We start from the raw sequence: 15,125 nt of genomic DNA, 5'->3' as shown, positions 1-15,125 counted from the left end.
TGTCTCTGTGTGTCCCTGCAATGGTTTGGCGAGCTGTCCAGGGTGTACCCCGCCCAAAGACTGCTGGGATAGGCTCCAGCCTCCCCTCGATCCTTCATCAGACTAAGCTGTTAGGATTGTTAGGTTAATGAATGAATAATAAAGCACTTTTAAAATGTAATTATTACTACTTATGAGCTACTTTTATTAGACTGCCTATTTATCTGACTTCTTTCTTATAAGTTTACTCTGATTGATTTTGGTATGTATAACATTACGCAATTTAAAATAAAAAATTTTTAGTCCTACATATATATGTTTAAAGGATGGGCATCAATTTAGTAATACAAATAAAAATGTAAAAGTTTATTGATTTGAACATTTCTAGGAAAATTTTGCATTAAGTTGCATTAGTGTAAATGTGATTCTTTAAAGAGCTAAAAACAAATAATAGAGCCAATGGAAATTAGAAACATGACTTTCTCATTATCCCATTTATCAGAGGCAAATTCATATTTTTTTGAGTAATTTAGACTGTTATTTACTACATTAAGACTTCATAAAATGAAAATAGATAATTGTTTATAAAAGCCTTAGAAAAGCTTTGAACATGTTTAACTGTGTAGATTTTCCCCTAATATTATTATTTTTATTTTATTATTTTTATAAGACATTTTGCAAGACTAATAACAAATTGATGAGAAATTATAAAATTATTTAAAAAAATTGTGTACATTAGTGTATAATTATATTATGCAAATCTACTTCAGGATAATACACTTAAAAAGCCACTGCTAAAAAAGTATGTGGAGATTTCAGATTGGTTATGAATAAAACAGATTTTACATTTTATTTTTTTCAGAAAAAGTTGAAATGTAGTGATGCTGTCAATAGGAAACTTTGAATATGTGATAACAAATCTATGTCTCTATGATCAGGTAGGTTTTACTGTGCTACATATTTTTCCTTCTTGATGAAAACTAACATTAGTGCAGGTCAATCAATAAAAACTTTTAAGATGTGCAACTTTGAATTATAACACTTACTGCAGCTAACCTTATTACAACCACCAGGACTGTTCATTTAAACATCACAAACCCATTAAAAAAAGAAGAAAGTCAGTATTTCAGACTGGCATTATGAATTGTTGTATTTGATTGGTGAAGTAATTTGGAAAGTTGTCCAGCAGAGGGAGCTCCAGCATCAACTTGGTCTGCATGATTTTGTGTCGTTTCAATAGAAAAATGGAGAAACTAGCAAGACAAGCTGTCCAGTAATTATAATCATAATATGAAATATATTTTCAGTTTCACATTGTAAATGGCAGAATAAGGGACAAAGATAAGGTCATTTTTAAACACAAATATACATAACTGCAAAACTGACATATGTCCTGCTGTTATGTTAATGAGGAAGTGGAGATGCCGCATAAAAATGCGTTTAGGTGTTCACATTCCCCTTCATCATTGCAATGAACTTCATCATCACTGACACAGATTAGAATACAAGAAGAAATAAATTGCAAGTTTATCTATTTATTGTTGTTGATTAGCCACAAAAAGGCTGTTGTGTGTACTGGCTGAGTTCTGACATCATGATCATTTGGCACAAGAGACATTTCAAAACTTTCCGAGTCTGAAAAGTTTGCATAACTTGTGTGAAAGAAGGTTTACATCACCTAATCTAACCGCCTCACTGCCCATCAATGTTGAGGGCATAATGAGGTCTCACTCTCTCACACACTCTATGAACGAAAATCTGAACAAAATACTTCCTCTTACCTTCTTCACATTTTGGCACATCACCACTCCAGGAGAGATCCCACTGACACATGAGGATCTCTGAGCCCACCAGTGTATATCCAGGGTAGCACTGGTAGGTGACGACTGTGCCGTGGATGAGGTCAGGGTGTGAGGTGCTCTTCCAACCATTGGGAATTTCTGGCAGTTCTGGGCAAGTGTCATTCCTTGGCACCTCTTTTGGCAAAAAACAGTTGCATTGTGTTAGCAGAAGCAAAAATTGCAAATGGGAAATTAAGAATTACAAAAACATGAGCCTGACCAGGCAAGACAATGGTGCAAGAAGTACAGATATATTTCCACGTTTTATATATATATATATATATATATTTTTTTTTTATGTAAAATCCAGAAATAAAATCATCATTCTTATAGCAGCTGGACTGTAAATGTTATGTTGAGGATTCTCAAGAAAATCCAAGCATTAATATGTAACACCCTCTGTAGGGAAATGAATACATCTGCAGAATTGTGTATTTTTGTGCTCTAAACAGCCACGGTTGGAGAGGAAATGTAAATAGGGGCTTGTGATGTGCGCTGGGAGGAACGCAGCATGTGGCTTGGGCCTTCCTAACGACAGCATACATGGCCGGCATCCGGCAAAACCAGCTGATGTTGATGTGTACCCTATTATTTTGTTTTCTTTGTTTGTTGTAACCTAATCCGGAGCACCTGGGATAAGCCACATGCTTTACAGAGGCACAGTAGGAGAAGGAAAGAAAAAGGCATAGAGACAGAAGACAGACTTTTTTTTGGTTCTGTATAGATATGAGGAACATTTTCTTTTTCAAACATGATACCATCCTTTCATGTTTACATTAGTTTTACCTGTATATTTATTCTAGAGACAGCTATAGTTGGCTATTCTTAGAAAACTATTTTCATCATCAATCATAGCTATGTGAAGAAAGCTGCAATCTTACCAAAGAAGTGAACCACAAAGCCGTTGTTGTAGCCATAGATGTTGGTAGCAGGATCTGACTGAAACTGAACTGTGACATCAGCCATGGAGGTGTAGAGCTTGAAGTGTGGCCGTGTTCCGCTGTATTGACCCAGTATGCTGGCTGTCAGGTCATCACCATCATAGAAGGTCAGCTGGTCATTCTTACCTAAATTGAGGCTGAAACCAACATTAAAAAAAAGAAAAGAAAAAAAAAAACATCAACCAAGCCTTGGCTTTTTGGTGCATTTACTCACTATTGTCCTCATAGTGTGTGGTGTCTCTCTTAGCTGATGAAAGCAAAAGCTGATGATTTAAGGCAATGTCAGCAGTACTTTGAAAAATTTAATTCTGCTTATATTGGATGGAACTGATGTGAAGTAAACACTAAATAATTCATATGTCTCCCAGCCCCGATTGCCCTCATGAATATGTGCTAATGTGTATGTATGGGCATTTGATCATATGAGATGAATTGAAAGGAAATGAATATTTTTAATTATGCTCTACTTTGCAAATAGATAGCACACACGAGAGCTAAAATCAGATCTATGTAATAGGTCTAAAATACCTTAATCTATTTATAACTAAAGATCTAATCAATTCATAGTGCGCACTCATATTTACAAACAACTATATAGGTGTAAAGCCAGGACTTGATTGAATCTCTGTTGTCACTGATTAACTTGGGAATACATTAACCTTTTCCTCGTGTGTCCTTGCTTTCTTTATAGAGCAACAGTAAAGCTTGACATTTACTCATACACAGGGGATGGAAAATAGAAAATGGAAAAAAAAGAGAGAGTTGTAGTTCCTTGTTGATATGAAAAAGTGAAACTGTTGTAAACATGACTTAACACAGGTGTCAAAACAACACTGTTGATTGGCTTTACAACTGTACTGGGTTTGTTCTAACATTCCCACAACTCTACTGATAATAACAACATTATGGATTATTTTAGCACAAGACTTAGCCTGAAAGAAATGTGTTACAGTTGTGCTCCACATAATGCTGTGCATGATAAGTGGTCAAGTGCAAGAACTTAGTCTCTGTTTAGTGTTCTGTGACATTGCATCATGTCATGGGAACTGCGCCAAATGTGTATAGAGAATTGTAAGACATGTCACACCGTGGTGTGTGCTGGAACTGAGGAATCACTGTGTTAAGAAGCTTCCTTATTTACCAATATTGTTTTCTTGTTAGATTTTGTTTTGCCCAGTTGAAAATGATCAAATTAAATTTAGTGGAGAAGGAAAGAGGAGAAAGAAAGAGGAAAAAGGCTCTTACAACTGAACTGAACCACTGAATGCTTGGTCTGCTAATTAATAAGCCAGTGATGTATTGATGCTCTGCAAATTATGATAACCAGATTTTGGCTAACTAAATAAAGTTAACAAAAAAAAAAATACTTTCAAGACATTTAAAAATATGTTTATTTTACAGAGTTGTGTGGTGAGTTCTATGATTTGTTGTATTTGATGATGAATATGTGTTTTAATGTGAAGGCATTTTATTTATGGAAATCCTGCAGTTTCGGAGTTAAAACATTGTCATGAAGTTTAAACTCAGCTACAAAATAGTTTCTGAATTAACAGCAAATTGACATTCTTTTCTAAATTTTCCTATGTGTGACAAAGTGTAGTTTTTTTAAGCCCTTGCATATAATTTTGAAGAACTAAATTAGAATATGAAAATTTATTCTAATGCCCTCCAAACTCCTTACAATAACCACTAGTAAAGGAAAGTAATCACGTGAAAGGACAGAGTTTCTTTTTCATGAAACGTTTTCCATTAAGCCTTTATGTGCAAGCTGTTTGCGACACATTGCAACAGTAGAAAAATTTCACCTGTAGTATGACTTGTAAATGTTTGGCAGTACAGAACTGGGGAAAGAAAATGTAGTATTTTGTTTTTACTTTTCATATTTTATCTATAATATTATATAGTAATGTTATAGCAGTGGATAGTCAAACTGAATACAAATACATTATAAAATAACATTAATATGCATTTCTGTAGAGCAACAAATGTATTTAAGACACTTCCCCAAGACTGATGTCTACTTTGTGGGTATGATTGATTGTAAATGCAAACATAAAAATGGACTCAACATATTATTATTATTATTATTATTATTATTATTATTATTATTATTATTATTATTATTATTATTAAGCGCAATTGATTGTGTAAGTTCCCCTCAACTATTAGACAGATATGAAAAATAATGTTTATACATTTTTTAAAAAGATTAAATGCATACAGCAACAATTTCAAATGCTATTTTTAGTATGGACCATGAAATTTTTAAATTAATTTAGTAAACAAAAACTACAATTTATTTAAAAAATAAAATAAAATAAGCAGAGAACATTTCAGACTATTAAAAACACAGAGCCTACTTGTAGGCACAAAAGTTATGCCTGCACACAGCACAAGAAGAGAAGAAGAGTTTGTGCTGTTGCCAGAAAGCTGTCTGACCAAAATCCCACTGAGCAGCATGCACAGGAATAAATGTAATAAATTTAAATATATTTCTAACTTTCCTTCTGAGTGGTCTGAACAAGACAGAGTTGCGGTTGTCCTGTCGGTCTGTAGACAGCCAGGCTGTTAGTTTATATTCTGTGAGGTTTTATTCGCAGTGAGAGACTCAGCTGCATGAGATTCACACTCAGTACATGAGAGTTGGCAGCCCCGGATTCATTTCTCTGCTTAAATGTCACTGAGAGGACACTGAGCATTGTTAGCACCAACTACTGTGAATCAGACCTACACTTCTGAGCATTCATTTCTATTCTTCATGATCAAATGTGGAGCCTGCATGTGCTAAGAATGCAGACTCCGAAAAAGAGGCAGTGCCAAAACATTTTGAGAACATAAAAACCAATAGAAAAATTCTCCACTCAGCTGGCTGACTACTCAAGTTATTTCTTCAGTCAGTCAGTGACAAACACATATTGTAAGGTTGTGCATGCAACTCCTGTACAGCCCTGCCAAAAATAATCAAAGTCACACATAGGGTTCACATAGTGAAAAAACACATATTTGCATTTGCAGTAGGAGAGATAAAAATACAAAAACTCAGCATTTTAAAAGTACAGATAGTAAGTTGTGGGAAAGGTAGTTATATAAAAATAATATCTTGTTATTTAATTAACATTAACATTAACAAATACCTGTGTAATTTTTGGCAGAATTTTAGATAAGATTTTACTGCTGTAAACAATAAATAAATAAGTACTGCATTGATTTATACCCATGGCCACAAGAATATCAGTGGCTGTGGACAGGAGCCACAGTAATGAGAATTCCAGTTGCCACATCTAAACAACCCTTTAAAGACGCATTAAGTAACTTTATGATTTTAAAACTCTGCATTCTGAACTTGTTAAATGACACCATGATGTGTATTTCTAGAGCTGCTGCTGCCCAGCAACGTTCTGAGCCTGAGAAACCACACTATACAACTTTTTCATCCAGTACGCTGCATTCTTAACAAGTTGTGCACAGAAAAGTGCTGATTCAGCAAAGAAACGAGAGAAGATTAAGAGAGCAAGGGACAACAGGAGTCATTGTGAGATCATCTTTTGCTAGCTTGAGAGAGTTAACAGTTCAGGTAGGATGCAACATGGATGCCGAATCAGCAGTCGATATGGGGATGTTGGGGAAAATGGCTAAATTTCTGTAGTGTGTCTTTAAAAACTGCATGCACAGATTGTCCTTGTGCTTTCAAGAAGAATGACCAAATCTGGATAAATCCTCAACCTAACAGCTTGTCCCGATAGATCTCTACCATCTTATTTTTTGTGAATTAAAAAAGTTATATTGAGCTGTAAATGATTTGCAATTCTTAGATGACAATGATTTCTTTCTTCTTTTGTTGTAGTTGTATAAAGAGTGACAGGACAGTTACAAAACCATATGCAAAACTACATAGTTTAATCTTCTTAAGTGGCATTAAAGCTTGGGCATCCATCTAAGAGTTCTATAGATAAACAATATCCAGTTTTAATTTTTCTAACTCTTTATTTAACACAGCTCTCCTCTACATGCTGATTATGTTATAAAGGTTTTCTATTGAGCTGTATTTCACCATTTCCTCTCCTAAACTGTTGTCTGCATTCAGCCAACTGTAGCAGGAAGGATGTCTATCAGTCAGTTGTCAGTCATACAGTGTGATTATCGGCAGTTGCTGCATTTCATCATTCTCAACCCAAAAATACAGCTTCCCCTCCTTGCTGTTCTGCAAATGGTCAAGAATTCTGCAGTCAAACCTACGTTATTCAACCTACTCTGCTCATAAATCTGTCTGTCTGAAGTGGATTCAAAACCCTGGTGCCACAAAACAAGAATGCCAAATGCACAGTGCCTTTGAGCCAAACATACACAGCTTTAACTGGTGGGTCACAACACCAAACCTGGCAATCACGCCACCCCAAATGTTACCCCACCTGGTCCTTTTATAATAGTTGCTCCTAAGAGCCTTATAAGCCTGATCTTGTTTTGCATAATCAATAGGTAACATAAAGAATATTTTTTGTTGTCTTTTATATTTTAATATATTAATTTTTCCTTTGGGAAATGCAAAAGTTTACTGATATCTTAATTAAGTTTTTTTTTTTTTTTTTTTTTTATCAGCATGCTTATGTTCATGAAGTTCCAGCATCTATTCAAAGAGAACTTCCAAACGTTCTTCTGCATACCAATTTCAATGGCTCTGTTCTGCAAATGAGGAGATGATAGTTGTTTTTCCTTCTCTTTTTCTTTTCTTCTTCTTCTCTTTTTTTTTTTTTTAAGCCTCTGGGCATTTGTCTCCTTCACTGATGTGACAAGTTTAAAGAAGTCACAACTAATCTCTAGTAACTCAGACAGAATAGAAATAGCTTTCAGTGTCATGCTTTCAAAGACAACCTAGTAAATCTTCTTACACGCATATGCAATGCTTGATTTGGTCTTATAGTTAAAGTAAATTATATAACCTTGGCACAAGCTGTCTTACGTAGTGTATGTTCTTCTCTGTGTCCACCAGAGGACTCTATAAACCTAAACAGGACGGACTTCCATACTGGTCAGTAAACGTAAAATATAAATAAAAGCACTGTTGAGAAGGTATCCATATTGTTTTGTTATATGATGAAACAAAAACTGTAAACTTAATGCAAATCCACATGTGAAACATTTACCTGGGTGTGTTCCACAGGTGGGGATACCAGCTGTAACCTCTTGTTTCTGGCTCTTGCTCGAGCCATGCTCCATGCTAATTAGCAAAGAACCAGCCCTCCTGTTTGGCCTAAATTAATTAATCAGTCCTCATTATGCACACTGCTCCTCTGTAATTGCCAGCACAGGCACAGTGATGAATGATAACAGAGAAAACATTCTCATTAATGTGGAAAAGTGTGTTCCCACCCTTATAATGAGACAGCTCTTATCCACAAGAGTCTTTTGCACACAAACACACTTTGACACAAATTACATGTTGACCAAGCCTTCAGGAATGCTATTCTCCAGCTAAACGGACCAGACACAAAGGTAATGGTAGGGTCTGCAGGGATCAGCAGGTTGTTTCGACTGCCATGACAGCTACGCCTGACCAGCTTTGAGATAAACTAAAGCCGACCGCAGTACCATTAATTTACAGTGAGCAGTCTCATGTGGCCAGGATTAAATCAAACTAAAGGCTTGTGCAATTTAAAAAGAGATCTCTGAGTGAAAATCAGATTACCTCAAATCAAACTTGTTTACTTTTGCATGGAAAAATCCCCTTTGATCTTTTTTTTTTTGCCTTTTTCTTTTTACTCTAGGTACACTATTTGACTTTCAGCATCAGACATTAATCACTGAGGCTTAATCTTCATTTAGAGAGCAGAGAGGCTTGCAGAGCCACATAAAGCCCTTTGTCATATTCAGACATTGTGTTTTGTTAGTGTCCTCTGATGGTATTATTTCTTCTGACTTATGGCATGTCTTTATTGCAGGTGGAGGGGTTTGTGTGCCCCAATGATTGTAAGACCAATGTTGTTGGGGGCTTCGTACCTCTGGGGGTTACACTCATGACAAACAGGTCTCTTGGTGAGGGACCAAATAAAGTGCAGCTCAGCAAACCACCATGAAGAAAAACTATGTTGGAACCAAGTTCCCTTTGCCTGGAAGTGGGTCTCCTGAACCCACCAATTGAACTAGGCCTGGAGGTGGGCCATGGATGCAAGAACCTGGTAGTTGGGCCTATGCCCTTGGGTTCTGGTTGAGCTTAGCCCAAAGAACCCCTGTCCTATGTGCCCACACCAATGGGAGGGGCGAAATGGGTGAAATGTGATTTGGGCAGTGACTAAATACAGGGACCCTGGTGGTCAAATACTTGCCACCAAAAATTAATTCTACGGAAATGGAACATCGCCGCTCTGTTAGGGAAAGAGCTTGAGCTGGTGCATGAGATTGAGTGTTTCCAGTCAAATATAGTCTTCTTGGCACATGGCTTGGGCTCAAGAACCAGTTTCCTCGAGAAGGGTTGGACGCTTCACTCTGGAGTTAACTTACTCAGTTCATCTTGACTGAGAAAGTGAAGTGAGCATTCAGTGTGCGTGCGCATCTGACTCTGGACACACCTCACCTGTTACTTTACCCCACATTGAGCCAGTGTTAGTGCATGTGTCTAAGTCACTCATTTGTCAGCTTAAAAAAGAGAAAAAGAAGTTTCAAGTTGTCTGTCCTTGATGCATATATCAGTACCAATGTACTTACAGGAACTTTTAGCACTGGACTCTTCATATGTTTATGTTCTACACAAAAAAACATGTATATGTACATAATTTTGGACTATTACAGTATAAATACAACAATAATTATAATATGAAGAATTCGAATTGAGATGCTCTCAACTTCTCATTTATGCATAACATTTACACACAAACATACACACACACACACACACACATATATATATATATATATATATATATATATATATATATATATATATATTCTTTTTTCATATAAATAATAAATAAATATATATGTATGTATAAATACATTACATGGAAGAAGTTGATAACATCTCAATTCAAAAGGTAAATATCCCTAACTTCTTGTAAGAGGTGTACATACAAAATGTATATTGATAATGGATTATCAAACTGAATACAATCACAGATACATTTAAATACATGATTTCTAGATAGATTGAGAGGTGAACCTTAATCTCTCTATGTGTGTATTTTATGTGCATCAGATTGCAGTTTATCAATCATATTTCATTCTGCAGACATTCCTCACCTGTGGTCACAAGCTGTGAGTAGAGACCAAAAATACAAGATTGTGAATACAAAGTTTCCTGGGTTGTTGGCCTCTCCCTTAAAGACATGGTGAAAAGGCAATCATCCTGGAGAGGCTCAGAGTAGAGCCGATGCTCTGCATTGAGAGGAGCCAGATGAGGTGGCTCAGGCATCTGGCTAGGAAGCTTCCTTGATGCCTTCCTCGTGAGATGTTCTGGGCACATCCTACCAGGAGAATACCCCATAGGGAAGACCCAGGGCATACTGGCTTGGGAATGCCTCCAGATCCCCCCTGTGAGCTGGACAACATGTGTGGGAAGAGGAATGTCTAGGCTTCCCTGCTCAGGCAGCTGCCCCTGTAACCCAACCCTGGACAAGCAGAGGATGATGATGATGGTGGTTTGTGAATCATGCAGAATGATGGCTTATATCCTAATGTCCAAAACGCTGAGAAATAAAGTTTGGGAAATAATCTGCATTGTAACCATGGCATGGTATAAAAACAGAGCTTGTGCAGACCGAGCCATAGCACACAGATTTTTTTAGGATAATCCAGCAACATGTAAAAGATAAAGGGCAGTTTGACTGAAATAAACTCCTCTCAATATACCAATACACCAATACCAATATACCAATATGTAATCAGTATAGTGCTGTTATAGAGTGTCATTTTATTTAGTTGTTTTCAATAAAATACCCTTAATATATTGATAAAACTAATTTGATAACGATTATATATATTGCTATACACTAAGCAGATTGAAAGGCTTGGGTGTTCTTTGATTCAGTGAGGTGCTTCTAAGAATATACCTACAAGTTATCACACAGAAAAGGCTACTTTGAATGGCCATCAGCACTCGAATCCATGGCTCTCCTCTTTAAAGAGCTGGATATTGCCAGTCTATGCTCAGCTATGATTCATACTGTTACTTCCTAATTAAAATCTATTTTAAAGTCACAGAAACACAAAAGCAATAACAATCTCAGTCATGAATATCAAGCTGCTGATTTATGTTCCTTGGTGTTTACATAACCATAATTCAGTACTGAAGTTAGCAGAGGTTGGACTAGTAACGTACTGAATGCAGTCCTGGCAATAAATCAAAACTGAATGCTCGGCCTTGTAAACGTTGATGTCATCGGTACTGAAGTGTATTTGGCATATGAATCTTTGGACTAATGAAGTAAATCAAATCAGCTGTGATTCATCGTGTCTACCTCTACATGCTCTGGTCTGCAAGAGATGCGTAGTAATGATGATGATGATGATTTGATTTGTTTTGTAACAATGGAGGATTGTAATCTGTCTGCACTGCATCCAGAAGTCATGTCATAATTAAAACTTAATTCAATCAGACTATACAGGGAGAATTATGGAAATGAAAATATCAAACTTGAGCAGAGCAAATGCCTGCATGCATGATGACCAAGGTGACCAACAACTTACAATGGCCTCTGTTTGAGACTTTTCAGTATGTTGTAACCTCAGGCAGTATTCCCTTCTGGTTTAATTTTAACCTCCCAGTGCCCTCTTGTCTGCGAGGGCCCCAGGCAAAGACACAAATCACTTACGCTGAATTGTTTTTCTGCTCGCTATGAGATGGATGTGCATGGTAATATTGTGTGAATCACTCAAGCAAGAGAAACAGATAAATCCATAGAAGATAACAAGGCAATGTTATAGATTTGCATGCACACACTTGAATCGTTTTGTGTAGAGCAAAATGTCCCGTGCACCATAAGAAATCAAGATAATGCGATCATTTTCACCTCATTTGAGAGCAATAATTGGTGTGGACATGAAGAAGCAGGTGGGTGTGGGTGTGTGTAGTACAGGGGACATTCGTGTAGGAGTGATAAGTGAAGGTGAAACAGTGTGCATGTGTCTGTTTTGACATCTGTACACGTGTGCAGAATTACAGTTTGGTAGACTGGATAAGTGGCTCAGAGTAGTGCACTGCCAGAGCATATTCATTTCAAAGCCAACTCTGAGGCAGACACCAGGGAAGTGAGAGCAGGGAGGCTTACTAGCTAATCTGGTCAGAGAGCGAGCTGGAAGCAGCACAGAATTCTTAATGTGGCGGATGTAAAAAAGAAAAAAAAAATCTAATTAACGACTGCCACCAATGAAACACTTTTCCCATGTGCATATCTGTCTGTGGTGGTAAGAGAAAAAAAATGAGAAAGTAACAGGGAGTACGTGTGTTTACATCGAGAGATGGAGTGTTTAACATCGCCAGGTCAATCTGACCTACTCTCTGACTTCCCTGTGTGCCTCTTCGTTTTACACGAGTGTAGCCTCTTACACTTGGATGTCAAGCATGATCCTTTTGTCCTCTTCCACATGGATACCCCAGATGCAATCCTGCCCCTTGTCATAGGCCTCAGGCCAGTTAGGTGACAACACCACACCGGCAGAGTCTGTGATCTCCCCGCTGCACACAGCTGTAACACACAGATTCAGCAGGTTAACACAGAAAAGATAAATGTAGTAGATTAACAAATGCAGAAAACTATGATGTTCCTTTCAACAGCAAGGAGCTACATTATGTTTTAACTGCATAAACTATGCCGTTGATGCAAAGATGGAATCAAATGTGCAAGTTTTCTTGGCGTGATCCTTGTAAAACTTTTACACTAAAAAAATTGGTCCACTTAGTAATCATGACCCTCAACTACATTACAAAACATTTTTTTTTACCATATCTAGCTTCAGCTTTATGACATGAGAGAGAGAGAGAGAGACAGAGAGAGAGAGAGAGAGAGAGAGAGAGAGAGAGAGAGAGAGAGAGAGAGAGAGAGAGAGAGAGAGAGCTTTTCAATTTCAGTCTGTGACCACGCAAGCATTAAAGATCAAGACTAAGGTTATGGTGTGTTTTTTGTGTATGTGGGAATGTGATAGATAGGAGAAGACTTTCCAGATTGTTAAATATTGCACATAGTCAGTGCACTGGCAGTGTTCAACTTAGAGCAGATACTGGATGACTTTAATCTTGCACACTTTCAAAATCTGCCCTACAACCACATATATCAAAGTAAATCACTGTTACAATTTTAAGAGGAACTTTATCATGGGTTAGAGAAAAGCAGCTTAGAGAGATAAAGTTAGCTGCCAGTTGTATTTAATATTTGAACAAAAAAGACACTAACTCTCTAACTCTTGATGATCAGGCACAATAAAAACATTTCCAGAGGATTTTTTTTTTTTTTGTGCAGACTCACAGTTGAACTGTTGCATTATCTTGACTCACCCCTACAGGCTGGCTCTGTTTCATTCCACTGTGGGTTTTGTGCATCCACACACTCGATCACCACAGAACCTTGTTCCAGCGTGTACCCAGGGTCACATGAGAATTCAACCACAGCTCCCACACTGTAACTGGAGTCACTACTGCTGAAGTTGCCATACTTCACAAAGGGTTCATAGCACATTCCTTTTGCAAAAGCTGTGGAAAAAGGAAAAAATATTAGGAAGAATAAGGAATATAGTGCACAATGGATACTACTGTAGAAATTTTGAAATTGCATGCCTTCATATCTGATGGCTGCACCAGTGGAAGTCACTGTCCCATCTGTGGTAAACTCTACAAACAGGTATCGTCCAGTACTGAGGACTCCCTCATTGGGCAAATATTCAACCTCATAGGAGTCATACACAGGAGGAGAGTCGATATTGTTGCCATTTTTTATTAGCAACCTGAATAAAAGCAAAAAGAGGAGAAAGGCACATTTAAAAAGTAATTTACAGTAAAGGAGAAGAAATAAAGAAAAAAACAACACAAAAGAGACAACAAAAAAAAATGCTCACTCTTCTAGTTGTGACAGTAATAACTTTGTGATAATCCTTTGTACCACTCAGTAATGAGGTGAGTAGCCATGCATGGTGATAACAGCATACATCAGTGGAAAATGCATAGTAATTACTGTCTCCTACCTCATACTACCTCAGTACTCTCTATTCATTTGATTCACTGAATGCTCTCAGAGAATCACAATGATAAAAGATCCTTTCAAATTCACCCTTAAACATTTTGATCATTCATGACCCTTGAGAGTTTAATGCCCTTTTCATTATTCCAACACTGAGTTTAGACCTTGGTACCATCATCTATTAGCTGAGGATTTACTAATTTCTACACTCTCTTACTGTATTTTGACTTTTTCCCTAAATGTATATTAGTGTTCAGCCGTACAAACTACCTGTCATCATCCTCTGCCAGAGCAACCTTCTCAAAGTGGATATGTAGCCGCTGGCCTTCAGGAGCTTCCAGTACCCAGTGGCAGGTCAGGTTGTTGCTGTAGTTGCCAGGGAAACCAGGAGAGACAATACGACCGTAGGTGGCATTTTTTATCATTCCCCCACAGGATGCTATATGAGAAGAAACAGAGTAAGAAAAAGGAGGAAGAGGACAAAGAGTTGGAGGGTAAGACTAGATGAGAAAAGTAATGAAACCAACTATGGAAGGGGGATTTCAGAGAAAAGTCACTGTGTGAGTACAGATTGCATCGATATCCAGTGGACTGTGGCTCGGCTACAGTAGGCAGCTCTCCTGGGTCTAAGAGTGTGTGATTGTTTGAGAAAAGCGCAGCAAAATGGCAGCAGTAATGCTATCAGTTCAGAGCAGCTGCAGGCAGGCGAAGTAAAAGGCCGGAACAGGCAGATGAGCCTTTACCAGCACGAGGTGGGCAGCCATGTGCCCCAGTTCTAATTAAGCCAGCTAGGTCCAATGGCCTTGTTTTGCCCCATCTCTGAAGAATAGCTCCCTGTGTGGCTAATCACATGTAAACACACTCAGTTGGCCTCCTAAATCAACTCAGTGGGAGACAAAGTAGTGAAAGCTTCGTTAATCAAAATTACCTGCATTCTCGTGGAAAGCTGATGAGGAAAGTCTGACTTCATTTACATAGCCTCTTAAATGATTTATTTTCCTTGTCATTTTAATTTGAGAAACAGCTTTGAATAGTTCCTGTAGAAACCATAAATATGCATTTTGAAATAACTACCAACTAATTTTATATACATTTGTGTGCTCATTTTAGATTTGTAGATAGTAAGCTCTTAGATTCTATGTTATATAATTAGATGCTGACCTGTTTTTGTTATTGCATGATGAATAACAGTAAGTGTGCCCGAC

General features: G+C 37.4%; 1 protein-coding gene across 1 annotated transcript in view; it reads right to left on the bottom strand.

Annotated features, from left to right (window-relative positions):
- LOC306761312 (seizure protein 6-like) overlaps positions 1–15,125 on the bottom strand; it is a gene marked incomplete at both ends in the record, with an annotated part of 125,527 nt that overhangs the window by 26,754 nt on the left and 83,648 nt on the right. The window contains 6 exons of the mRNA XM_079247437.1: positions 1,761–1,955; positions 2,702–2,898; positions 12,297–12,435; positions 13,242–13,436; positions 13,521–13,687; positions 14,191–14,359. Of these exons, the coding sequence (XP_079103563.1) occupies positions 1,761–1,955; positions 2,702–2,898; positions 12,297–12,435; positions 13,242–13,436; positions 13,521–13,687; positions 14,191–14,359 (1,062 nt within the window). The remainder of the gene's footprint in view (positions 1–1,760; positions 1,956–2,701; positions 2,899–12,296; positions 12,436–13,241; positions 13,437–13,520; positions 13,688–14,190; positions 14,360–15,125) is intronic.

Source organism: Telmatherina bonti (assembly GCF_933228915.1).
Source record: "Telmatherina bonti genome assembly, chromosome: 10".
NCBI classification, from domain to species: Eukaryota; Metazoa; Chordata; class Actinopteri; order Atheriniformes; family Telmatherinidae; genus Telmatherina; species Telmatherina bonti.
The sequence above is the reverse complement of the archived record's forward strand: the minus strand, read 5'-3'. Positions and strand labels throughout refer to the sequence as shown.